The sequence below is a fragment of the Caretta caretta genome, chromosome 23 (assembly GCF_965140235.1).
Source record: "Caretta caretta isolate rCarCar2 chromosome 23, rCarCar1.hap1, whole genome shotgun sequence".
Classification (NCBI taxonomy): Eukaryota; Metazoa; Chordata; order Testudines; family Cheloniidae; genus Caretta; species Caretta caretta.
The window spans coordinates 11,032,113-11,058,216 of NC_134228.1; the positions used below are offsets into that span (position 1 = coordinate 11,032,113).

General features: G+C 50.0%; 1 protein-coding gene and 1 long non-coding RNA gene across 2 annotated transcripts in view; one reads left to right on the plus strand and one right to left on the minus strand.

Annotated features, from left to right (window-relative positions):
• Positions 1 to 24: 24 nt before the first annotated feature.
• On the minus strand, positions 25 to 4,734 carry LOC142069885 (uncharacterized). Its single transcript, XR_012665860.1, has 2 exons — positions 4,257 to 4,734; positions 25 to 305 (listed from the first exon to the last, which is right to left on the minus strand). It is a non-coding gene; the product is annotated as an uncharacterized LOC142069885 (long non-coding RNA).
• SLC27A5 (solute carrier family 27 member 5) overlaps positions 3,331 to 26,104 on the plus strand; it is a 49,644-nt gene continuing 26,870 nt past the window's right edge. Inside the window, exons 1-5 of the mRNA XM_048832577.2 lie at positions 3,331 to 3,902; positions 14,680 to 14,889; positions 17,403 to 17,561; positions 20,776 to 20,900; positions 23,516 to 23,710. Coding sequence (XP_048688534.1) covers positions 3,425 to 3,902; positions 14,680 to 14,889; positions 17,403 to 17,561; positions 20,776 to 20,900; positions 23,516 to 23,710 — 1,167 coding nt within the window. The 5' untranslated portion in view covers positions 3,331 to 3,424. The remainder of the gene's footprint in view (positions 3,903 to 14,679; positions 14,890 to 17,402; positions 17,562 to 20,775; positions 20,901 to 23,515; positions 23,711 to 26,104) is intronic.

Below are 26,104 nucleotides of genomic sequence, written 5' to 3' on the forward strand. Positions count from 1 at the left end.
ACAACAACAACGAGGAGTCTGGTGGCAAGTTAAAGACTAGCAGATTTATTTGGGCATAAGCTTTCATGAAGCAAGATGTTAACATGACCCTGAGAACGCCTCAAAGCCAACTGGGGTCCCGGTTGTAGATCAGCAGCTCCTCACAGGCCTGACAAACTCCTCACTGCACCTAACACCCCACTTTCACGGTCTTTATCCATGAATGGTGTCGTATGAGGCGTCAGATGAAAGCCAGTGATGCCCAGGTCGTTCATGTCCTTGTTCAATGCGTGTACTGACCCTCTACAAGGAGTTATGTGCATTCACTGAAAAATAGATTGTAATGTCTGTAACAACACAGAGGTGACAAGCTGGTTTTCTGCCAGACAAAGCTTTTCTATTCATCTAGCCCTCTCCCCAGTGTAAATTAAGCACCATGGGTTAATACAATAGAAGCCCCATCTGGATACAGAACCGACAGGAGGATGTGAAATCAACAGAGAAGAGCCCCCCCACCTACCCCAGCCTCGATGGCATGAAGACATGAATATTCTGCCGTGGGAGAGCACAACTGGCTCTGTGTAGAGACACACCATGGGTGGCTGTGACAATGCCCACACTTCAATGAATTCATCTGGCCCCAAGGTCTATTCCACCCAGCCACTGCCCCCCAGTGTCACCCCCCGGCCCATATTCCAACCCTCCAAATGGTGGAGCAGCCACAAAGTGTCCCCCATTATTAAAACAACAATAACCTGCTTCCTCTCTCACCCCCACAACAACATATACATGCCTTCAAAATTACCCCAGGGCCAGGGACAGGCAAGTAGGGTTCACTGAGAACAAACAGCTTTGGCAACCCCAGTGGCCCCGTGGGGAAGAACGCAGAACGCCCAGCTCTGGGGTGCTAGTGGTGAGGTGTATGTCAGCAACACCCCCAACTTAACAACTGTGCCAGGATGCAGCTGCTGGATGCTCTCCAAATGACCTTCCTAGACCAAGGAAGTGATCTACAGTAGATGCCTTCCCAGGCTGAGCTAATCTACTGGCATGTACAGAGATACCACAGTGATGGGCAACATAGAAATCCTAGCTAGCTAGCTAGATGGATGGGTATATGGGGATAGACAGACAGACAGACAGATGGTCAGATAGATGGATAGATACACACAGGGGTGTAAGGGGAAAGATGGATGGATAGAGGGGTGTGTATGGAAATAGACAGATAAATATATAGGTGTTTTGGGGGATGGATGGATAGAGAGGGGTGTGTATTTAGATGGATGGAAGTAGAGGGATGTGTATGGAGTTAGATATGTAGGATGGATGGATGGATGGAAAGGGGTGTGTATGGGTTTAGATGTGTAGATGTGTGGATGGATACAGGGGTGTGTATGTGGATGGATGGAGGGGTTGAGCAGAGGGATGGATGGATGGATCGAGGGGTATGTATTTGGATGTATATATGTATGTATGGATGGATAAAGGGTTGTGTATTTGGATGAATGGATGGATGGCTGGATGGATGGATGGATGGATGGATGGATAGGGGTTGGGTGGAAGGATGGATGGATGGATGGGTGGGTGGATGGATAAAGGCTTGTGTATTTGGATGGATAGATGGATGGATGGAGGAGTTGGGTGGAGGGATGGAGGGATGGATAGAGGGGTGTATATTTGGATGGCTGGATAAAGGGATGGATGGATAGAGGGGTTGGGTGGAGGGATGGAGGTGTTGGATGGATGGATGGAAGGATGGACAGAAGGGTTGGGTGGAGAGATGGATGGACGGAAAGAAAGTTGTGTATTCATTGTATCTACTAACAACGTGACCTCCCTAGCTAGCTACACACACGTTGTTCCTCTGCCTGGTTTCCAGCAGCGTCTTCAGCACAGAACACCATGAGCACCAGAGGGCTCACAGACTATCTAGACAGTGGTTCTCAGCTAGGAGTACACGTACCCCCTGGGCATGCAGAAGTCTTCCAGGGAGTACATCAACTCATCTAGCTATTTGCCTAGTTTTACAACAGGCTACATAAAAAGCACTGGCAAGTTAGTACAAACTAAAATTTCATACAGCCAATGACTTGTTTATACTGCTCTGTATACGACACACTGAAATGTAAATACAATATATATATTCCGATTGATTTATTTGCTAATGATACGTTAAAAATGAGAAAGTCAGCCATTTATCAGTACTAGTGTGGCTGTGACACTTTTGTATTTTTATGTCTGATTTTGTAAGCATGTTGCTTTTAAGGGAGGTGAAACTTGGGGATATGCAAGACATACCAGCCTCCTGAAAGGGGTACAGTAGTGGGGAAATGTTGAGAGCCACTGACTACCCCTTAGACACCGGAGAGCTAGCTGGACACTAGGAGGAGCACGTTAGCCTTGTTGCGTGGGAGTTCAGGAAGATTCAGCCAGAATTCCCTCCCAGGAAGTCCATGCCACCCCCAACCTCCCTTTTTGGTGGTGTAGCAGCTGCCTTACTGCTCCATGCCCAGCCAGTGGAGAAAGGGCAAAAGTCTGCCAGAGAATGTGTATGTCAAAGCAGAGGGAGTGTGTTGCATGTAAGAGAGAGAGAATCTTCAGGAAACTGCGTGAGACAAAAAAGAGGCAGAGAGAGAACAGTAGCGAGATAATGTGGTGGACTGCCAGAGAAAGAGAGAGTTTGCAAGATCGTGTGTGAGTGTCTGTGCAGAAGAGAACTTGTAGGAGATTCTGTATGTGTGTGTATGAGAGAGAGAGAGAATGTGCAGGACATTTCGTGTGTGTGTGAGTCACTGCAAGAGAATGTACAGGATGTGTGTGTGTGGCCGTGCAAAGGAGAATTTGTAGGAGGTTTTGTGTGTGTGTGTGTGTATCTGCTGTGCAAAGGAGAATTTGCAGGTGGTCGTGTGTGTCTGTGCAAAGGAGAATTGCAGGAGGTTGTGTGTGTGTGTGCAAAGGAGACACACACATTTGCAGAAGGTTGTATATTTGGGGGCGGGGGGGGAGAGAAGGGGGTGAAATTGAGCTTGAGACTTTCCAAACTACCAATTCCTATTTGAATTTGTGAGGACCGCGTATCCCCATTCACTAGACGGCTAGGAAAAAACTCTCCCCTCTGCGGCAGCCTAGATATCCCTTGCTGGTGGGAGAGCGACCCACAAGGTGCCCCTCGGCCCGACACCAGCTCTGGAATGCCCCATCCCACTCAGCCTGACCTGGGTGCAAGGAGCAGTCAGTGGGAGGGACTTTGGTAGCTCTCCCACCCCGCCCGCTGTGAATAACGCAAGGCCTTGACTCCCAGCCAGGCCTTCCTGGAATCAGCCTCATGTGAAGGGGGGGAGGGGAAAGCTGGCGACTCCCAGCACTTTGTCAGTTTTATGCATAAGCACAGCAGAGCTTCTGGGAGGTTGCGGTGGAGCCCTGGGTCCCAGAGGCCAGCCGAGCCATGCTTGCTCTGTGCACAGCCCTAGCCGGGCTGCTGCTCCTGCTGCCCCTGCTGGGGAACCTGCTTTTCCCCTACTGGTGGCAGGACCTGGCCACATCGCTGTCCATCGTCCACAAGGGATACAGATGTCTGCGTCGGCTCCAATGCCGCCCTCCCCTCACCCTGCTCGATACCTTCTTGGAGAAGGTGCAGAGCCACCCGGAGAAAGCCCTGCTGCTTTTCGGGGAGCAGGTCTACACCTACCGGGACATAGACCGGCGCAGCAGCCAGGCGGCTCGGGTCCTGCGGGACGGCGTGGGGCTGCGGGAAGGGGACTCGGTGGCCGTCTTCCTGCTGAACATCCCTGCCTACCTCTGGGTTTGGCTGGGGCTGGCGAAGATCGGCTGTGCCATGGCGTGCCTGAACACCAACATACGCGCCAACTCCCTGCTGCATTCGCTCGGCGCCTGCGAGGCCACGGTGCTGCTGACTACCCCAGGTGAGTGGGGAGGCTGCTACCACCTTGGATCACGTCTCCTGGTGAGCTGGGACCAGCTGCGTCCCAGGGATGCGCTCCACAGTGAGCTCCATCGCAGTGCAAGGTGTTCCTGCAGCAAGGGGGCAGGGGACCGCCCATGCTGGTTGGGTCTCTGATCCACCCCAGGGGCAGAGGCATGCGACCTCCACCGGCTTAGGGGCAATTCACAACTTCACTGCCTTAGGGGGGTCTGACCTCTCATCTCAGCTGGGTGAAGTGGTTAGAGCCCAGTGCGCTAGGAACCAGGACACCTGGGTTCTATCTTGGCTCTGGAAGGGGAGTGGGGCAGGGGTGAAAGTAACTTAAGGGACTTACCAGTATGCAGGGCTGCTTTGGTCCTGAACAGGGCGGGGGGCTCAACTGGGTGGGACCTTGGGCAGAAGGGGTGGGGATGGGGGCAGACTTCCCCAGCCAGCCTGCCCTTCATCGAGGCCAGGTGGTGATTTAAAGGGCTCGGGCCACTGCCAGGAGCCCCAGCCCCTTTAAATTGCCGGGCCCCTGGGAAGCTGCCCATTTTGCCCCCCCCCCTCGCATCAGCGGCCCTGCCGATATGGTTGGCTGTGTACCAGCTCTTACTGGTACGTCATACCATACCAGCTTACTTTCACCTCTGGGGTAGGCTGCAGTGATTACAGAAGGGGGGTTGGGAGCCAGGACTGTTGGGTTTTGTCCCCAGCTCTGGGAGAGGAGAGGGATCTAGTGGTTAGAGCAGAGTGGGGCTGGGAGCCAGGATTCCTGGATTGTTCGCACAGCGGTCAACGACTGCAGAGTGAGGGTGGTGAGCGGGGCCCCGGCTGCACACAGGGCATTTGTCCTGCTCCTTAAGTCAAAGCCCTGCCAGCTGAGGGAGCGGGAGGCACTCAACTGTGGGTGTGCCTGGATCACAGCTGCATGGCGGGGGTACCGGCACTTTGGAGCCACTGTGGCCACTGTGCTCCGTGGGAAACCTGGCATGGATTTGGGGGCAGCCCTCCTCTGCCTCCTGCTCTAAACTGCTAGACCCCCAGAGCCAGGGATAGAGCCCAGGAGTCCTGGCTCCCAGCCCCGCTGCTCTAACCACTAGCCCCCACTCCCCCCCCCCAGCCAGGGATAGAACCCAGGAGTCCTGGCTCCCAGCCCCCCTGCTCTAACCACTAGCCCCCACTCCCCCTCAGAGCCAGGGATAGAGCCCAGGAGTCCTGGCTCCCAGCCCCCCTGCTCTAACCACTAGCCCCCACTCCCCCCCCCGAGCCAGGGATAGAACCCAGGAGTCCTGGCTCCCAGCCCCCCTGCTCTAACCACTAGCCCCCACTCCCCCCCAGAGCCAGGGATAGAACCCAGGAGTCCTGGCTCCCAGCCCCCCTGCTCTAACCACTAGCCCCCACTCCCCCCCAGAGCTAGAGATAGAACCCAGGAGTCCTGGCTCCCAGCCCCCCTGCTCTAACCACTAGCCCGCACTTCCCCCCCCCCGAGCCAGGGATAGAACCCAGGAGTCCTGGCTCCCAGCCCCCCTGCTCTAACCACTAGCCCCCACTCCCCCCCAGAGCCAGGGATAGAACCCAGGAGTCCTGGCTCCCAGCCCCCCTGCTCTAACCACTAGCCCCCACTCCCCCCCAGAGCCAGGGATAGAACCCAGGAGTCCTGGCTCCCAGCCCCCCTGCTCTAACCACTAGCCCCCACTCCCCCCCAGAGCTAGAGATACAACCCAGGAGTCCTGGCTCCCAGCCCCCCTGCTCTAACCACTAGCCCGCACTTCCCCCCCCCGAGCCAGGGATAGAACCCAGGAGTCCTGGCTCCCAGCCCCCCTGCTCTAACCACTAGCCCCCACTCCCCCCCAGAGCCAGGGATAGAACCCAGGAGTCCTGGCTCCCAGCCCCCCTGCTCTAACCACTAGCCCCCACTCCCCTCCCAGAGCCAGGGATAGAATTCAGAAGTCCTGGCTCCCAGCATCCCCCACTGCTCTAGGTCAGTGCCAGGTCCCCAGTTGCAGTCTCTCTCCATACGGTAATTTTCTCAGGACTGTGACCATTCTCGCGAATCCCCCTCCCAGCTTGCAGCCAAGGAGTTAAGTTGCACGTTTATTCAGTTTCTAGGGGATAGTGCAGAGAGATTATGCCCAGACTGAGTCAAGGCAAAGGCTCAGGCAACCAGGGTTAAGAGGACAAGGAAAAGGTTTGGCAGTTCAAAGCACTTGCCGCGGTGCTTTTGTGTGTGCGCACGCACGTGTTTGTGTGTGGCTGTTTGCAGCGGGGTGTGCAGGCAGGGGTTTGGGAGCATGTGTGCGTGTGGTGTGTTTGTGTGGCTGTTCCCTGCATGTGTGTTTGGGCAGGGGTGTGTGCACATTTGTCTGGGAGCATGTGCATGGAAGCATGGATGTGTATCTTTGAGTGTTTGTGTGCTGGTCTAGGTGTGCGTTTGTGTGTGTGTGCGTTTGTGTGTGGGTATTTATGTACATGTGTGCTGGTCTAGAGGTGCGTGTTAGTGTGTGTTTGCATGTGTGTGTGCATGCATTTGTGTGTGTGTGTGGTTGTTTATGTGCATGCGTGCTGGTTTAGGTGTACGTGTTTAGTGTGTGTTTGTGTATGTGTGTGCGAGTGCATTTGTGTGTGCGTTTGTGGGGATTTATATGCATGTGTGCTGGTCTAGAGGTGTGTGCTGGTGTTTGTGTATGTGCGTGTGTGCATGCATTTGTGTGTGTTCTTTTTTAATGCCTGTGTGTGCCTGATGGGTGATATTTGGCCAGTCCCGTCCAGTCTCTGTTTCTACAGATGAAAAGTGGTTCACCAGGGATTCCTATTATTGTTCTGTGCGTGTGTATGGATGCATCTATTTGTTTTGTGTATGTGTGAGAAAGTAAGTGTGCGTTTGTCTGCGTCATTGGGTGCCTGTGTGTGTTTGAATGTGTGTGTTCTTCTGTGTGTGTGTAGGCATTGGTGTGTGTGCATTTGTTCATGGGTGTGTGCACCTGAATGTTTTTGTGGGTCTCTCTGCAAGTGCACCTGCATGGGTATGTATTTGTGTGTATGCCTGTGTGTCTATTGTTGTGTGTCTCTGTCTACATGTGTTTTTGTGCATGCATGTGTATACATTAGTTTGTGTGTCTGTATTTGTGTGTGTCTCTTGCGTGTGTATTTGTGTGCACCCGTGTATATATCTGTGTGTGTGTCTGTGTGTGCGTGTGTTTGGCGGGGACTATCTAGCTCAGGGGTTCTCAGACTTTTGTACTGGTGACCCCTCTCACACAGCAAGCATCTGAGTGCGACCCTCCCTTATACATTAAAAACACTTTTTTATATATTTAACACCATTATAAATGCTGGAGGCAAAGCAGGGTTTGGGGTGGAGGCTGACAGCTCGCGACTCCCCCATGTAATAACTTCGTTACCCCCGAGGGGTCCCGACCCCCAGTTTGAGAACCCCTGATCTAGCTCATGCTAAAGTCCCCTCGGAGTATAATGCCTCTCTCAGAGTTCGAGGACAGAGGTTATGATGACAGCCACACCCCAGCATACACATACATGCCCACCTTTGGCACCTAATAGAGGCAATAAAACTCCACAGCTATTAAGACTAATCCCAGGCTACCGGGAGGGCATTGACAGGGGGAAACTGAGGCACAAAGTGGGTCAGCGACCTGCCCAAGGCTGCACAGCCATTAAATCCTGCCTCTCCTGGCTCCAGTTGCTTGTCCTAATTGGGCCCTGTAGCCTTGAACGCTTTTAACCATACTCACGTGCGATGGCTGTTTTATAAATTCATGGGTTCCAGCCAGAAGGGACCATTGTAATTATCTGGTTTTAGCTCTGTATAACACAGGTCCAAGAACACAGGCCTAGAACTCCCCTGATCTAATCCCTGCGTGAACTAGAGCGTATCTTTTAAAAAAACATCCAATCCTGATTTAAAAACTGCCAGTGACGGAGCATTTCCCACCTACTCTTGGTAAGTTACTCCAGTTCTTAATCACCCTCACTGGTAAAGGTGCAGAAGCCTTCTTTCCAGTCTGATTTTGTCTAGTTTCAACTTTGCCCAAACATTTCTGCTCTACTCCTCGCTGATTAGGCCTCAACTAGAGTATTGTGTCCCGTTTTGGGCACCACGTTTCAGGGCAGATGTGGACAAATTGGAGAAAGTCCAGAGAAGAGCAACAAAAAAATTATTGGTTTCAGAGTAGCAGCCGTGTTAGTCTGTATTCGCAAAAAGAAAAGGAGTACTTGTGGCACCTTAGAGACTAACCAATTTATTTGAGCATAAGCTTGTGTGCATCCGATGAAGTGAGCTGTAGCTCACGAAAGCTTATGCTCAAATAAATTGGTTAGTCTCTAAGGTGCCACAAGTACTCCTTTTCTTTTTGCAAAAAAATTATTAAAGATCTAGAAAACATGACTTTTGAGGGAAGATTGAAAAAACAGGGTTTGTTTAGTCTAGAGAAGAGGGGACATGATAACAGATTTCAATTACATAAAAGACAGTTAAAAAGAAGAGGGTGAAAAATTGTTCTCGTTAACCTCTGAGGATAGGACAGGAAGCAATGGGCTTAAAATGCAGCAAGGATGGTTTAGGTTGGACATTAGGAAAAACTTCCTGTCAGGGTGGTTAAGCACAGGAATAAATTGCCCACGAAGGTTGTGGAATCTTCGTCACTGGAGGTTTTTAAAAGCAGGTTGGACAAACACCTGTCAGGGATGATCTAGTTATTACTTAGGCCTGCCTTGAGTGCAGGGGACTGGACTAGATGACCTCTTGAGGTCCCTTCCAGTCCTATCATAGAATCATAGAATATCAGGGTTGGAAGGAACCCCTGAAGGTCATCTAGTCCAACCCCCTGCTCGAAGCAGGACCAATTCCCAGTTAAATCATCCCAGCCAGGGCTTTGTCAAGCCTGACCTTAAAAACCTCTAAGGAAGGAGATTCTACCACCTCCCTAGGCAACGCATTCCAGTGTTTCACCACCCTCTTAGTGAAAAAGTTTTTCCTAATATCCAATCTAAACCTCCCCCACTGCAGCTTGAGACCATTACTCCTCGTTCTGTCATCTGCTACCATTGAGAACAGTCTAGAGCCATCCTCTTTGGAACCCCCTTTCAGGTAGTTGAAAGCAGCTATCAAATCCCCCCTCATTCTTCTCTTCTGCAGGCTAAACAATCCCAGCTCCCTCAGCCTCTCCTCATAAGTCATGTGTTCTAGACCCCTAATCATTTTTGTTGCCCTTCGCTGGACTCTCTCCAATTTATCCACATCCTTCTTGTAGTGTGGGGCCCAAAACTGGACACAGTACTCCAGATGAGGCCTCACCAATGTCGAATAGAGGGGAACGATCACGTCCCTCGATCTGCTCGCTATGCCCCTACTTATACATCCCAAAATGCCATTGGCCTTCTTGGCAACAAGGGCACACTGCTGACTCATATCCAGCTTCTCGTCCACTGTCACCCCTAGGTCCTTTTCCGCAGAACTGCTGCCTAGCCATTCGGTCCCTAGTCTGTAGCGGTGCATTGGGTTCTTCCGTCCTAAGTGCAGGACCCTGCACTTATCCTTATTGAACCTCATCAGATTTCTTTTGGCCCAATCCTCCAATTTGTCTAGGTCCTTCTGTATCCTATCCCTCCCCTCCAGCGTATCTACCACTCCTCCCAGTTTAGTATCATCCGCAAATTTGCTGAGAGTGCAATCCACACCATCCTCCAGATCATTTATGAAGATATTGAACAAAACCGGCCCCAGGACCGACCCTTGGGGCACTCCACTTGATACCGGCTGCCAACTAGACATGGAGCCATTGATCACTACCTGTTGAGCCCGACAATCTAGCCAGCTTTCTACCCACCTTGTAGTGCATTCATCCAGCCCATACTTCCTTAACTTGCTGACAAGAATACTGTGGGAGACCGTGTCAAAAGCTTTGCTAAAGTCAAGAAACAATACATCCACTGCTTTCCCTTCATCCACAGAACCAGTAATCTCATCCTAAAAGGCAATTAGATTAGTCAGGCATGACCTTCCCTTGGTGAATCCATGCTGGCTGAGTCCTACATTTCTATGGTCCTACATTTCTGTGACTGGTTCTGGTCCTACATTTCTATGACTCTGTGACTGCAGGAATTTGTTTTGATTTCATCAAATTGCTTCTTTTTGGGGGGGGAGGGAGGAGGCGGGGGGGAAGCATTCTGAAAAAGATTGAGACATACAATTAAAAGGAAAGGAAGTTTTTAGATGAAAAAGTCATTTCCAGCCCAACAAATTGCAATGTTTTGTTTGGAAAAGGTTCAAACAAACTGTTTGGAGCGTTTGGTTGGAAACGACTTTTTGCTTCCAAATTGTCTTTCCTTTTCATTTTGTTTATTGAAAGCCTAAAAGCGCTTCAGATTGAGACTAAACCTTTCATCCCACTTGAAACAATTTTTGCCTCTGCTTTCGTGTCATCTGAAACTTTGAAAACTTTTGGCTTTGGGCTGATCCCAAATGATTTTCTTTCTCCCTTCAACTTTCCAAAATTGCCAAAGAACCCAAAAAATTGGTTATTCGCCCAGCTGTTGTTAAGGTGTTGGGCTGGGACCTGGAAAACTCCTGTCTGGTTCCTAGCTATTGCTCAGATTCTGGAGAGGGGCAAAATTTCACAAAGGACCCAGAGCCTCAAAGGTTGAAACCGACAGGAGTTAGGTGTCTGAAATATCTTTGGGGATCTGAGCTTTGGCATCTCAGCAAGGGTGTTTTTTCTCATATGCATCCAGCAGAGCTCCCAGTTGTGAGACTCATGAGCAGATTTTTACACTAGTCCCACCATTGAAAATCTGGCCTCTTATCTTTAAGGCCTAAATTACAATTGTTATGGTAGCAGGTAGAGGGTCTCGTCAGATCAGGGTCTTGTTGGGTTATGTGGCCTAGTGGCCTGAACTCTGATCTGGGGTCTGGGGTCTACACTGGCTTGGTGGTTGGCCCTGGGCTTCCACACCCTGTGCCTCAGTTTCCCAAAGTGTGGAATGGGAATAAAGATATCTTTGTGAAGTGCTTTGAGACTGCTTGGTGAACGGACCTAGATAGTATATTTTATTGTGCTGGGCACTGCACGGGTACATAATTAGAGGCAGCTCCTGTCTGAAAGAGCTCCTAGTCTAGAGAGACAAAGGGCAGAAGGGGAAACAGCTCATCCACATTTGTCCAGCTTCATGCAGCAGGTCCAGGGCAAAGTTGAGGGATAGAACCCAGGTGTCCTGACCCCTCTTCCCCCTGGCTGGTGCAGTGTGCTGTTCATAGATGGGAGGGGAGCTGTTCTGGAAATTCTGGCCTTGATCTTGCAGCGTGCCTCAGTTTCCCTGCTGCAAAACAGCAATGAAAAGCCATTTCCCTGCCTCATGGGTGGGCTCCAAGTACCAAGCTAAACAGATGCGCTCTCCACTCAGCATGCTGGGATCCTGCTTGCAGAGACAGGGAGGTGGCCACAGGATGCCTGAAGTTGGTCAGAATTCCAGCACATGGCCAAGGCAGCATAAAATGGGATTTGCTGTCAAACTCCAGGGCCAGTGGATGGATAGCTTTAAATTCCTATTGAATTTGGTGAAAGCCTCATTGCAGTGAAACTGCTGCTGAACCTCCAGCCTGGTTTACAACCCCCTTGGCCTGAAAGAGCCACTAGATCGACCCTGACCTCTTACACAACACGGGGCCAGAGAATAATCCAGCACTTTCCAAGTAACTCTCATCCCAGGCTCTCCTAACCTTGGTGGAATACAATTAATCATACACCCAGGCAAGCTGTAAGTCTGTTCCCATGCGTTTTTAATCCTTGGCTCCCTGGCACCAGCAATGAGGGTTCAAATCTCTCCGTGATCTGTAGGTCCCCGATAGCTATCTCTGCCCCATCTGAAGTCAATGGGAGACCTACAAGAGGCCCCTAGTGAATTAGTGCCATATAAATGCCTAAGGACAAGCTCTGTGAAAGGTTTCTTTGTGTGTTTGCAAGATCAGCAGGGAGAAAGGACGTCTAGTTAATCATCCTGAGGCTCAGATGAGACGTGGTGCTGATAAGGATCAGGATAATGGGACATCTATAAAAGAAGGATCATAAAGCGATAAGCAGACACCCCCTTCCCTAGCTACCAGGGGCTTAGGACACTCCCCTGCCGGAATCTTCCTGGTGTAGTTAGAATCAACAGTAAAAGGCAGAGGGCAAATCTAATGCTGGCTTTGATCTGGGAATTAGCCCCGTGCAATAGGGAAAAAGCTGCTTTTTCTTCCTCCCATGGTTGTTATCTCAGGAGCCCCCAGAGAGACTCCGGATGAGATCAAGCCTGCATGCATGGATTGCAAGGCCAGGCGGGACCATTGTGAGCCTCTAGTCTGGCCTCTTGTCTAGCACGGGCCAGAGGACGTCCCCACAGTACCCCTGGAGCAGATCTTTCAGAAAAACATCCCAGCTTGATTTAAAAATTGTCAGTGATGGAGACTCCACAGGGACAGTCCCTGCCCCAAACAGCTGACTCTCTACATAAACAAGAGGTGGGAGGGGAAGATGAGGCCCAGAGAGGGAACATTGTTGTGTTCACAGCACAGACACTGAGAAGTTAGATAAAAGTATAAAATTCTTTTGCTGGAAGGCTGCAATGTAACACAACTTTTATTTCTTAGAAGCCAGAATGATAACTCACAAGAACCAAAAAACAGGTGCACCCCGGGATGGATGCAAATGGACCCCTTCTTCCCCCTTATCACGAACTGATCCTGCATGCAGCACCTGTAACCATTGGCTCAATAATTTAGAGCCATAATTTTCAACCCCAAGGGTCTCAATTTAGGCCTTTACATCTATCTGTAGATGCCTACACAGGGCCAGGGCCTCGGAGCCCTGGACTCTATCACAGTTCTAGCCCTGACTTGCTGTGTGGTTTGGGATGACTCATGTCCCTACTCTGTGCCTCAGTTTCCCCATCAATAAAATGAGCTAGATCCCTAGGTGGTGTAAATCAGTGTCACTCCATTGGTGTGAATTGGCCCTGCTCCCTTGGAGTCAACGTGGTTGACTTGGTGTATTTTTCTGGTGCCCTTGTGTATGTGTCTGTGCCTGAGTTAGGTATAGATGTGTGTTGAACTTTGTATCTGCGTGTGTGTGACATGTCCCTGGACTGTGGAACCCCCGCACCCTCTTTAACTCTCCTGGCCAGGGTGTCTCCTACGCTGCTACGCTACTGAACAGCAAATCCCACCAGGCTCTGTTCACTCAGAGAGCAGCATGCAGACACACACCTAGCAAAGTTACATGAAAACGCGTCCAGCCACTCATCAACTGCACTACAGGGAGCAAGTTCCCCCAGCCTTGCCCCCCGGAAATGTGTGTCTTACACTGCTCAAGACTTCCTTGATCAATGCAAGCTCATTCATTAGTTCGCTACTTCTTCAAAGGGTAGTGGACATGAGCAAATCCCCCAAACACTTAGAAAAACTCACTGGTTTAGATTCGACATCAGAAGAAGTGAATTAACTAGAGAAACAGGGATTTTAAGTTTTTAAGGGGCAGTGGCATAGAAGATTAGAACTGGTTACAAAAGGAAATAAAATAGCAAAACCACAACCTAAAGCCTAAACTTTACCAGGCTTATCATTCTAAAAGCAAGAGATTTCTCTCCCCCAAAACATCACAGCAGTCCATGCTAAGTGGAACGCCTTCCAGGTAGGTCCAGCCCCTACCAAAGTCTCAATGGGGAGCTCTTTGTTTTCCAGGCGATCTTGCTTCCCTGTGTAGAGATGGGGGAAGAGGCAGGCCACGGTGATGTCGCTGTCCCTCATTTATGCTTTTCTCCAGGGGCTGGAAAAATCCATGCGGTGTCATCCATGCGGTCTCATGGGGGACGTGAGCTGCTGACCATTTTCTTCATTATGAATTGCACTTTGTTGCTTGCGCCTTTTGTCTACTCAGGGGCACTAGAATGCAGGGGATGGGGGGCAGGGCCCCATCACTTTTTACGGGGCCGTAAGGGTGAGCGATGGGGTGGGGAGGGTTGGACAGGAGCGAACAGGGGCGGGGAGAGGGGTGGTGCAGGGGACAGGGCTCAGGGAGAAGGGGCAGTGCAGGAGCAGGCCTTGGGGGAGGAGGGGTGGGGTGGGGCCTTGGGGGGAGGGGTGGGGTGCGGGTAGGGGCTCGGGGGGGAATGGGAAGTGTGGGGGTGAGGCCTCAGGTGGGGGTGGTGCGGGGGGCAGGGCTCAGGGAGAAGGAGCAGTGCAGGGGCAGGACTTGGCGGAGGAGGGCTGATGTGGGGGGCAGGACTCAGGGAGATGGGGTGGCATGAGGGTGGAGATGGGGTTCAGGCGACGGTGGCTCCCCACTTTTAGGGAGCTTCCTCCATTCCTGATCAACATGAGCTTTGGCATGTACGGCCTCTGTGTTTGCCGTTTCTCTGTCCTCTCTGAGGGGCTGGCCCTTTCTCACAGCTTCATGCCCAAGGATGACACACATGCCTTTCAACAGGATAATGAGGTTCATTCAGTTCAGGCTTTGCCCATGACACCTCACGAGGCATGCTGTGTACAAACCATCCCCTGGCCATCTCGCGGTGGTGAACACGGGGGTACGGGGGGAACATGGGGTACAGTGTGTCACAGTGTGCCTCTGCATGCGTGTGCTGTGTCCCGCGTTTGTGTGTGTATCTGTGTGCGCCTGCACTGGCGTGCACAGCTGTCTCTGTGTCTCCATACGCCTCTGGGTGAATGTGATGCAGTGATCCGCGTTCCTCAGGGGGGAAAAACGCCTTTCTCACCCCCTCTTCAGACCTCAAAGCCGCTATTGAGGACATTCTGCCCAGCCTGCAACAGAAAGGGCTCCGGGTTTTCTACCTGAGCGCCGAGTCCCCCACCACTGGCGTGGAGCCTCTCCAGGGCCAGATAGATGCCGCATCCGAGGAGCCGATCCCCGTCGCTTTCCGAGCCAATGTCACCAGCAAATCCACCGCACTCTACATTTACACCTCGGGCACCACAGGTGAGGAGGGGAGTTGTGATGGGAGTGCTGAGCAGCTGTACCTGGCGGTTAAGTAGGCTTGGAAAGATTGTTGTTATAAAGAGGAGTGTGATACCTTTGTTACCTTTATCCTCTGAGGATAGGACCAGAAGCAATGGGCTTAAATTGCAGCAAGGGAGGTTTAGGTTGGACATTAGGGAAATCTTCCTAACTGTCAGGATAGTTACACACTGGAATAAATTACCTATGGAGGTTGTGGTATCCGAATATCCATCGTTGGAGGTTTTTAAGGACAGGTTGGACAAACACCTCTCAGGGATGGTCTAGATAATACTTAGTCCTTCCTCAGCACAGGGGACTGGACTATGGAGGTCCCTTCCAGTCAATCATTTGTATGATTAGATGTTTATTGGTAAATGTCGACAAATGTCAATTTCATCATACAGGCCCAAGCCGAGCAAACAATATTTCCACTGATAATTGTCAGATTGGCAAAGTATGAAAAATGCTGCTTGAAAATGCAGTCGAGTTTGATTTAAGGATATTTCCTTTGTGCATGTTGACATGTGATGCTGACAGTTTGTCTTTGAATGGTTATAAAGCTTTAAAGTTTTTGAATCTTAGCATCTGTTGCCAATAAATAATTGTGGTCTGACCCGCCTTTTGTCTGACTGCCCATAGGTGCTGACTCTGTGGGTGCTCCTGGGCTCAAGCACCTATCTAAGAAAATAGGGGGTGCTCAGCACCCCCAGGGCTGGATTAATCTTTTGTGGGCCCCGGCGTGGGGCCCCGCCCACTGCTCCTCCTGCGCTCAGCGCCGAAGCCCCACCCCTGCTCGCCTTCTTCCCCCCGAGGCCCTGCCCACTGCTCTCAGAGTGGGGCGGAGAGGAGCACCCACTGGCAAAAACAAAAGTCAGCCCCTAATTTCCCACAACTATGAAAATTTAAATTGATAAAAAAATCAAATGAAGATGCTTAAAACCCATAATTTTTGTGCAACTGTGAAAATTTAAATCAATAAAAAAAATTTAAAAATGCTTAAAAATAAACCTCTGTCAACATGATTAAAAAAACCCAAATTTTGCCAAGCCCATTAATAGGAAAAGGGACAAGAGATGGCATTCAGGATTCTCGTAATAGGAAAAGCACAGCCATCTTGGAAGAGGGCGGCCGTCTCTGGATGTAAAATGTTGATCAGCACTCGAGATGATTGGGAAATGTGCAGCATCACACAACGTTATTTCGTAGAATGCAGACCGAGAACACGCAAGAACCAAAAGCAGAGAGAGACAGAGGAAGACAGGCCCAGCTCATCTCACCTGGCTCTAGTCTGGCCTTTTTCAGGCTGCTTGCTCAAGCTCCAAATTGCACGCTTCCCTACAGACCCCCCCTACACTGAAAGCAGGAAACCCCGTAACACTTAAAGAGAGAGTTTGCAATTTTAACACAATTTTCAATACGCCACAGGAACGGCTTTTTTTCCCGGTACATTCCTTACTTTGCACACACACAAAAGGTTAAGAAAAGGTCAACATCAGAATGAAACGTTTTGAACTCGTCAAGATGGAATTTTAATTTCCTTGGAACCAATTTTTTAAAATTTTTGGTTCATAATTTTTTGTTGATATTTTGAAAGCTTGGGACAGGAGTACTTTTCAAATTGCTGACAGTTTTCATGGGAGGAAAAAACGTGTTTCCCCTCAGCCCTAAACAGGAGTCTTCTGCATCAGTAAACTTTGCATGCTACCTAAGGGACCAGGAGATGCTTTAATAGGAATAAGTGCTGGCATCTTGGGAAATGGCATCCGTTTCCAGTTTCAAAATATGGATCAGCACTAGAGAGGGTTGGAAAATGGAATTTTTTGGGGATGAAAACAAAAAAAAATTGTTTTCCTCTAAATTGTTCATGATTTTTGGCAAAAAAAAAAAAAGTCAAATTTTGATTTTGACCAATGAAAATTCAAATACTGAAATATTTTGGCCAAAGCACCAAATATTTTTATTCTGAAATACCAGCACGGTGCCTCATGGGAGTTGTAGTTCAGGCCCCCACTTGCATAGGCGCTGACTCCATGGGTGCTCAGGGGCTCAAGCACCCACAGAAAAAACATAGCGGGTGCTCAGCACCCACCAGCCACAGCTGTCCGGTGGTGCCGCCAATCAGCTGTTTGGTGGCTAGCAGGAGGCGCTTGGGGGAGGGTGGAGAGAAGTGAGTGGGCGGGACACCTTAGGGGAGGGGGTGGAGCAGGGGAAGGACAAAGTAGAGCGAGGGTAGGGCCTCAGGGGAAGAGGTGGAAAGGGGGTGGGGCCTCAGGGCAGAACAGGGGTGGAGCACCCACAGGGAAAAATAAAAGTCAGCACCTATGCCCTCTTGACAGGGGAAGTGGTGCACCATGGGAATGCCTGGCTGTGGTGCATCATGGGAGATGTAGTTCAACCAAGAAGCCTGGCTCATAAAGGAGAAGGGGTCCATGAGGTAACAGCACTACAAAACCCACGAGGTATCACTAAACGCAATCCCTTTGTCCTACAAGGACTCCCGAAAGCTGCCATCATCACCCACTTGAAGCTGTGCAACATGGTGACCATGTTATACATAAGTGGCGTCACAGCCAAGGACGTGATCTACACCCCTCTGCCGCTGTACCACTCGGCTGCGCTGCTCATCGGACTTGGAGGGTGCTTGGAGGTTGGTATGTACAGAGTGTCGGCACGGGTCTAAAGACACGGACGGTGCAGGGATGCGTCCCTGGGAGAGGTGGATGGATGGAGAGGTGGTTGGGGATGGAGACAGATAGATAGATAGATGGGGTGGATGGGGATAGATAGATAGCTAGGTAGATAGATAAATATGCAAAAAAGTGCATTTTTCCCATGTCAGGTCATCTTGAAGGAAACATCATTCTTAAGTCTTAATTTTTATTATTATTGTCTAGATATGGATATAAACTGGCCTTGAACAAATTTGGGCTGGAAATTAGAAGATGGTTTCTAACCATCAGAGGGGTGAGGTTCTGGGACGGCTGCCCAGAAGGAGTTGAGGCTCACTGCCGGTTTATGTTTTATGCTCCTGAAAGGTTATGCTTCAGGGTCTCAACCGACCAGCGGCAGGGGTCAGGAAAGGATACCCCCTTGTCCCCCTCCCCCCCAGTGTATTCTGTTTTTTGTTGCTGTTGTTTTGTTTTTATCACCTTCCTCTGAAGCAGCAGGGATGGCTGCAGCTGGAGATGGGACACAGGACAGGGCTCTGAGGTGGCACTGAGTATTCTCTCTCTCAGGTGCTTGGCTGGATGGTTCTTGCTCACGTGCTCAGGGTTAAACTGATTGCATTAGGTGGGGTGGGGAAGGAGTTTTTCCCCAGCTCAGATTGGCAGGGACCTTAGGGGTTTTTCACCTTCCACTGCAGCTTGTGGCTCACATGCCAGAATTATCTGGGTGTATCTCACTTAACCATTGCACTGCCATTGTGGGGCCTTGCATAGGGTCCCTCCTATTCTCTGCCTGTGGCACACACCATGTCTCCTGTGGGCTATAATATACTGGTCCCATTTCAGTTGTTGGGTTTAGCAGGCAGGTGCTTGGTGGAGTGGGTGGCCCTGTGACATACAGGAGCTCAGAGAGGTGATCAGATGGTCCTTTCCAGCTTAAAACTCTATGACCCTGAGCCCCAGCCGTGGCCCAGAATCCCGCTGGGCTAGGCGCTGTACAGTCACGGAACAAAGAGACGGGCCCTTCCCTTCCCACCTAAGTTATTGCTAATTCTGCCGAGCTGGACTCTAAAACTCTTCTCTGAGTGTGAAGTTTAAACCACGTGGAATTTAGCTCCTGTGAAACCTGTTTGTTCAGGTTATTGTCACCCCTTTGCCAAGTACTCCTTCACAAAACGCAGTTGTCAACCTGTGGAACTCACGGCCAAGGGGTGGCCAAAGGCATAAATGGATTAAAAAAGAATTAGATAAGTTCATGGAGGAGAGGTCCATCAGTGGCTATTAGCCAGGATGGCTAAGACTGTTATGGCCAGATGCTGGGACTGGACAACAAGGGATGGATCAGTCAATAATTGCCCTGTTCTGTTTATTCCCCCGAAGCATCTGGCACTGGCCACTGAGGACAGGATACTGGGCTTGACGGACCAATAGTTTGACCCAGGATGGCCATACTTATGTTCCTTAAGTTTCTTAAGCTGTAGAGTCTCACAGCTTGGCTTTCCACTAGATGAGATACATTCTTAAAGGCATGTTGTTTATTTTTACATTATATATGCCAGGCCTTGCACAGAGATGGTGTTGTATTAATTTAGATGGAATATGTGGGCCAAAGGTGTTAACACAACCCAGTCGCTGTCCAACATTAAACAGTGCTAAACAAGATTCAGGGTTTGGCATCCAGAGAGCTCAGCCCGCTTAGGGCCACGGCAAACGCACTGTCAATTTTTTTTTAACCTGCTATTAAAGATACAGAAAGGAAGGAAAACCAGCTAATGCCTTTGAAATGTAAAGTATTGAGTAGGGCTTTCACGTGAACACATCCTGTCCCCTTTCCTTTATCTGGAGAGTTTTAAAGGAGAACACCGCTTGTCTGACAGTCTCTCCGATGGTACCAAAAATGGTAACTATCCTTCTGGGGAAAAGAGATTACGTTAGCTGAGGTGGGCTGGAGCTGTGGTTATTGCCGCTGATGTTCGAATCTGATCCCGTTTCATCTCAGGTTGTGTGTGGGGTTCAGCTGGAGCCAGTATGGGTGTGATATCATCTGGGTTCCTCTCTCTGACCCGGACACCTGAGAGGATTAGGGCAGAGGCCAGATGTCCCAGGAGATGGTGGGGGTGGCAGCCATGATGGTGAAGCTTTCTACATAGCCTCCATCCGTTCTTTTTCTATTCCCCCACCGCAAATCTCTTTCTTTAAGGATGCACAAAGGGAGTCATGAGTGGAACAGCCAATCCCCTCATTATTTTGACCACCAGTTAGGCCTAGTTTCTGACACACAATTTTGGTTCATTAATTGACAGTTCCACATCTTCTGGGTTTACCAAGCATGACTTTAAGACAGTCCTTGAGTTATCTCCATGGGACTTTTTGTTTAGACTACCTCAGTTTTCCTTTTCCCACTGACATTTGTTATTGTAGGTTATTGTGACATTTTATGAACTTATGCATACTTTTTGCAGTTGGGCTTAAAAATAGGACAAATTTATAGTCCCAATTATTACAACAGTGGTCAGCATGCAGGGGAAATCCTTTCTTTCAGAAATCTCAGCCTGCCACCAATGATCGGTGCACTGGGAGCAACTAACTATGCCTCAAAAATCAGCTTTAGTCAGAAAGAAACTCACAGCTTCCCCTAAAAAGAAACTGCTTCACAAAACTAACCATAATTCAAACATGTCTCCAAAGACTAGCCATTTGCTCTAACACCAAGAAAACGCCTATACGCAGCAGTGCCACCTGGTGACTCCTGCCATATTATTATTATTGTTTGTTTTATGATGTCATAGAATCATAGAATCATAGAATATCAGGGTTGGAAGGGACCCCAGAAGGTCATCTAGTCCAACCCCCTGCTCAAAGCAGGACCAATTCCCAGTTAAATCATCCCAGCCAGGGCTTAGGTGTCACCTAAGGGCTTAGGTGTCACCTAGGTGTTGTAGCTCTGTTGTGCTAGGTGCTGTACAAACACAGAACAAAGAGATGGTCCCGGCCCCAAGGAGTATAAGAGGAGATACAACAAGTGGATTTAACAAATTGTCAGGTAGAACATAAGGCAATAGCTGGACGATTCAAATCAGTGGGATAAGCAATGTACCAATTGCCTCTTCAGTGCCATTATTGGGTTAGGGTAGACTGGAAAGGCTCTATTCAGTGGGGCTCACGTGCCCCCCATCACCTCTCCTTCCCTCTCCCCTAGGAGCCACCTGCATCTTGCGTCCCAAGTTCTCCGTCTCCCAGTTCTGGGATGACTGCCGGCGATACCATGTCTCTGTGATCCAGTATGTAGGGGAGGTGATGCGCTATCTGTGCAACGCGCCCAAGGTAACCCAACGCCTTTCTCAGGAATGGAGGGGATGCTAGATTGTCCTTGGTTGCTAATCCCAATGGGGGAGGTGGGGTGAAGCGGTATGGAGTCCGCTATGTCATGTTGTTGTTATTATTATTAATACAGGGTACCAACACGGCACCAATTTAACCACAGAATCTTTTATTAAATCCAGAAGGCCAAGGCCACAACTGCTCCAAACTAGCCTTAAATGCCTAGGCAGTCATCACCTCCATACAATAATGTGCAGTGATAAGTTTTGATCGGCAACTTATAACAGAATTAGTTTAAACCCACGTTGGCTTGTGCCAACTGGTCAGACAGATACCAGCAACAAATGTTTTAAGAGTTCACCTTTTTATGCCTTGTCTATTGGAACCAGGGGTGCTGGAACAGGGGGGGCCAGGAGCCATGCCCCATCCTTCCCACTGGCCACAAGGGCAAGTGATGGGGTGGAGAGGGCGAAGAGGAGTGAGCAGAGGGCGAGACCTCGGGGGGGAAAAGGTGGTGTGGAGGCGGGCATATGGTTCAGGCGCCAGTGGGTCCCCCACTTGTAGGGAGCTTCCACCGCTCCTGACTGGAACCTACGTGACTATTGTCACTGCTCCTTGAATTCCGTTCTTTGCTAAAACTGGTTAGGACAATCCCTGGTAATTGGGGCTTTTTAAGTTCAGTATTTCCAACACGATTTCTCCAGGCCTTCCCAGAACTTCTTGACACAAATTGGCAAGGGTGATATAGTCATTAGCCAATCTAATTTAACCCTTTATATACCTATCCAATCCTTCACCTGAGGGTAAAATTCAGAGATGAGTTCAAGGCCTATGATGGCCACCATCTTGACCAACTACAGAGAATGAACCATTGTTAGGCCTGGTACAAAATGTTCTCTCTAAACTGTTTTTTGATGGAAAAAATTTATTTTTTTGACTAAGCAAATTTTTTTAACAGAAAGTGTCTACTTTCTGTGGAAAACTGGGATTTTTTGTCAAAAAAACCAAGCCCAAAAATCGAAAAATTTCAGCTGAAAACTGAAATATTTTGATTCTGAAATGCTTCCACGGTGCCACATGGGAGTTATAGTTTAGTTGCTTCTTGTTCCAATTTTCCTCTATAGGTCAGGCTCTCCAGTGGACTACATCTCCCATGATGCATTAAAACCAGGAACTCGCATGATGCACCTACTGCCTCCCCTCTCCAAGAGGGGTATCATGATGCATCATCGGAGACGTAGTCTAACCAAGGAGCCCAACCTGTGGAGGAGAATGGGAGTATCAGGCACCTGAACTATGTTTCTCATGATGCACAACAACCAGGGACTCCCATGATGCACCTACGGTCTCGCCTCTGTCATCATGGTGCATTATGGGAGATGTAGTCCAGCTAGAGGCAGCTGTCCTATGAACACCACAGCAAAATTTCAGAACTGAAGTATTTGGGCTTGCGCTGAAATTTTTCAGTAGTCACATTTTTTGCCATTTTTCCAACAGTAAACAAATGAACAAACTTTTTTCAAGCAACTCCACTGGGATTTTTCAGAGCTAAAAATCAGAATCTCCTAGAGCTTGAGCAAAAGGGGCCAGACTGTGGAAGCTGTAATAGGCCCTCTGTGAATCAGACATCGATGTAGATCAGGCCATGTATGTCCCACCTGAATGGTCAAAATAGTGGTTTAAGGGGTATCGATGCCTTATGGTGGCAGTTCTCTGTGTAACCACTGGTGAGTGTATGTTACAAGTGTCCCCCCCCCATGCCAACCTACAATGGCTATGAGTCTGTTACAGTCTTAAGCTGTAGCAGCTTCTGCTTTTAGTGCCGAGGTCGCTGGTTCAGTCTCTGGTGTGTCAGCCAAGAGGGTAGCTGTCAAATGTGCACGGGGAGATTTCACCTGTAAGGCCCTCTATGTTCCTAGCTAAGGTCCCTTGTCCTACGCAGCACGTTGGAGCTCTGGCTTGTCTTGGCCTCAAAATAGGGTTTCTGTGGCACCGTTGCTACTTTAGCCACAGTCCGGGGTCTTACAGGGGTGTTTCCGCGAGGATGATAAATCAATGAGTCGAGTCAGGGATATTCTCGGTGTGATCTTGTTTATTCACCAACCCCACCCCCCACAACAAACAAACATGCCAAGTCCTGTTTCCCTGAGCACTGTGGGAACAAACAGCAGCAGGCAGCTTCCTGGCTGCAAGATCCCCATGTCTGCCCCTCCAGCGAGCTCTGTGCCCAAGAAGCTCCATCCCTGCTTCATCCCAGAGTCACACTTGCTCTTTTCCTCCTGGCTTTTTGCTCCCACAGCCCAGCCCCCACGTTTGCAACCAGGAAACCTCCCTCTCATTGCCCCATATCCTAGCTCTGCCCTGCCACGTGGCCTGCTGCCTTGGGTGGTTGCCCCACAGCTGTTATTGCCACATAAAGGGGCTGGGTTTCTCTTTCTTCTGATATTGAAAGCGAATGTTCAGCGCCCACTCCCTGGATGGCTGCCACTGGCCCCTTACATGGGGGAATGTATGGTGCATGGGCCCCTTGGTAGCTGCCTGAACAAGCGTGAGACCCAGGGCGAGACCTGGCCTCCTCTCTGTGCCGCTCCTGGAACCCCACCCTGTTTCCCTTGCAGAGGGAGAACGAACGAGAGCACCAAGTGCGGCTGGCTGTGGGTAATGGCCTGAGGGTGGAGGTCTGGAAGGAATTCCTCCAGCGCTTTGGGCCCATCTGCATCTGCGAGTTCTATGGGGCCACGGAGGGGAACACTGGGTTTGTTAACTACACGGGGAAGATTGGAGCCGTGGGAAGGGTCAACTTCGTCCACAAGGTGAGGAATGCTATTCTGCTTCCCCTACAATGGTCAACCCACGCTAATCAGTGTGATTCATTGGCCATAGACCATAGTCAATGATGTATTAGTGTTCATCTCCATGGAGGCATGTAATCTGAATTAAAGAGGATTAGTTAAACCAGATTAAGACACTGTGTAGACACTTTCATTCAGAATTAAAGTACTGTAGCCTGTCTACACTATGGAATAAGGTCGAATTTATAGAAGTCGGTTTTTTAGAAATCGGTTTTATATATTCGAGTGTGTGTGTCCCCACAGAAAATGCTCTAAGTGCATTAAGTGCATTAACTCGGCGGAGCGCTTCCACAGTACCGAGGCTAGAGTCGACTTCCGGAGCGTTGCACTGTGGGTAGCTATCCCACAGTTCCCGCAGTCTCCGCTGCCCATTGGAATTCTGGGTTGAGATCCCAATGCCTGATGGGGCTAAAACATTGTCGCGGGTGGTTCTGGGTACATATCGTCAGGCCCCCGTTCCCTCCCTCCCTCCGTGAAAGCAAGGGCAGACAATCATTTCGCGCCTTTTTTCCTGAGTTACCTGTGCAGACGCCATACCACGGCAAGCATGGAGCCCGCTCAGGTAACCGTCACCCTATGTCTCCTGGGTGCTGGCAGACGCGGTACGGCTTTGCTGCACAGTAGCAGCAACCCATTGCCTTCTGGCAGCAGACGGTGCAATACGACTGGTAGTCGTCCTCGTCGTGTCCGAGGTGCTCCTGGCCACGTCGGCTGGGAGCGCCTGGGCAGACATGGGTGCAGGGACTAAATTTGGAGTGACTTGACCAGGTCATTCTCTTTAGTCCTGCAGTCAGTCCTATTGAACCGTCTTATGGTGAGCGGGCAGGCGATACGGACTGCTAGCAGTCGTACTGTACCATCTTCTGCCAGGCAGGCAAGAGATGAGGATTGCTAGCAGTCGTATTGTACCATCTTCTGCCAGGCAGGCAAGAGATGAAGATGGCTAGCAGTCGTACTGTACCATCTTCTGCCGAGCAGCCATGAGATGTGGATGGCATGCAGTCCTTCTGCACCGTCTGCTGCCAGCCAAAGATGTAAAAGATAGATGGAGTGGGTCAGAACAAGACATAGACCAGATTTGTTTTGTACTCATTTGCCTCCTCCCCTGTCTAGGGAACTCATTCCTCTAGATCACACTGCAGTCACTCACAGAGAAGGTGCAGCGAGGTAAATCTAGCCATGTATCAATCAGAGGCCAGGCTAACCTTGTTCCAATAAGAACGATAACTTAGGTGCACCATTTCTTATTGGAACCCTCTGTGCAGTCCTGCCTGAAATACTCCTTGATGTACAGGCACCCCCTTTGTTGATTTTAGCTCCCTGAAGCCAACCCTGTAAGCCGTGTCGTCAGTCGCCCCTCCCTCCATCAGAGCAACGGCAGACAATCGTTCCGCGCCTTTTTTCGGTGCGGACGCCATACCAAGGCAAGCATGGAGGCCGCTCAGCTCACTTTGGCAATTAGGAGCACATTAAACACCACGCACATTATCCAGCAGTATATGCAGCATCAGAACCTGGCAAAGCGATACCGGGCGAGGAGGCGACGTCAGTGCGGTCACGTGAGTGATCAGGACATGGACACAGATTTCTCTGAAAGCATGGGCCCTGCCAATGCATGCATCATGGTGCTAATGGGGCAGGTTCATGATGTGGAACGCCGATTCTGGGCTCGGGAAACAAGCACAGACTGGTGGGACCGCATAGTGTTGCAGGTCTGGGACAATTCCCAGTGGCTGCGAAACTTTCACATGCGTAAGGGCACTTTCATGGAACTTTGTGACTTTCTTTCCCCTGCCCTGAGGCGCATGAATACCAAGATGAGAGCAGCCCTCACAGTTGAGAAGCGAGTGGTGATAGCCCTGTGGAAGCTTGCAACGCCAGACAGCTACCGGTCAGTTGGGAATCAATTTGGAGTGGGCAAATCTACTGTGGGGGCTGCTGTGATGCAAGTAGCCCACGCAATCAAAGATCTGCTGATATCAAGGGTAGTGACCCTGGGAAATGTGCAGGTCATAGTGGATGGCTTTGCTGCAATGGGATTCCCTAACTGTGGTGGGGCTATAGACGGAACCCATATCCCTATCTTGGCACCGGAGCACCAAGCCGCCGAGTACATAAACCGCAAGGGGTACTTTTCAATAGTGCTGCAAGCTCTGGTGGATCACAAGGGACGTTTCACCAACATCAACGTGGGATGGCCGGGAAAGGTGCATGATGCTCGCATCTTCAGGAACTCTGGTCTGTTTCAAAAGCTGCAGGAGGGGACTTTATTCCCAGACCAGAAAATAACTGTTGGGGATGTTGAAATGCCTATATGTATCCTTGGGGACCCAGCCTACCCCTTAATGCCATGGC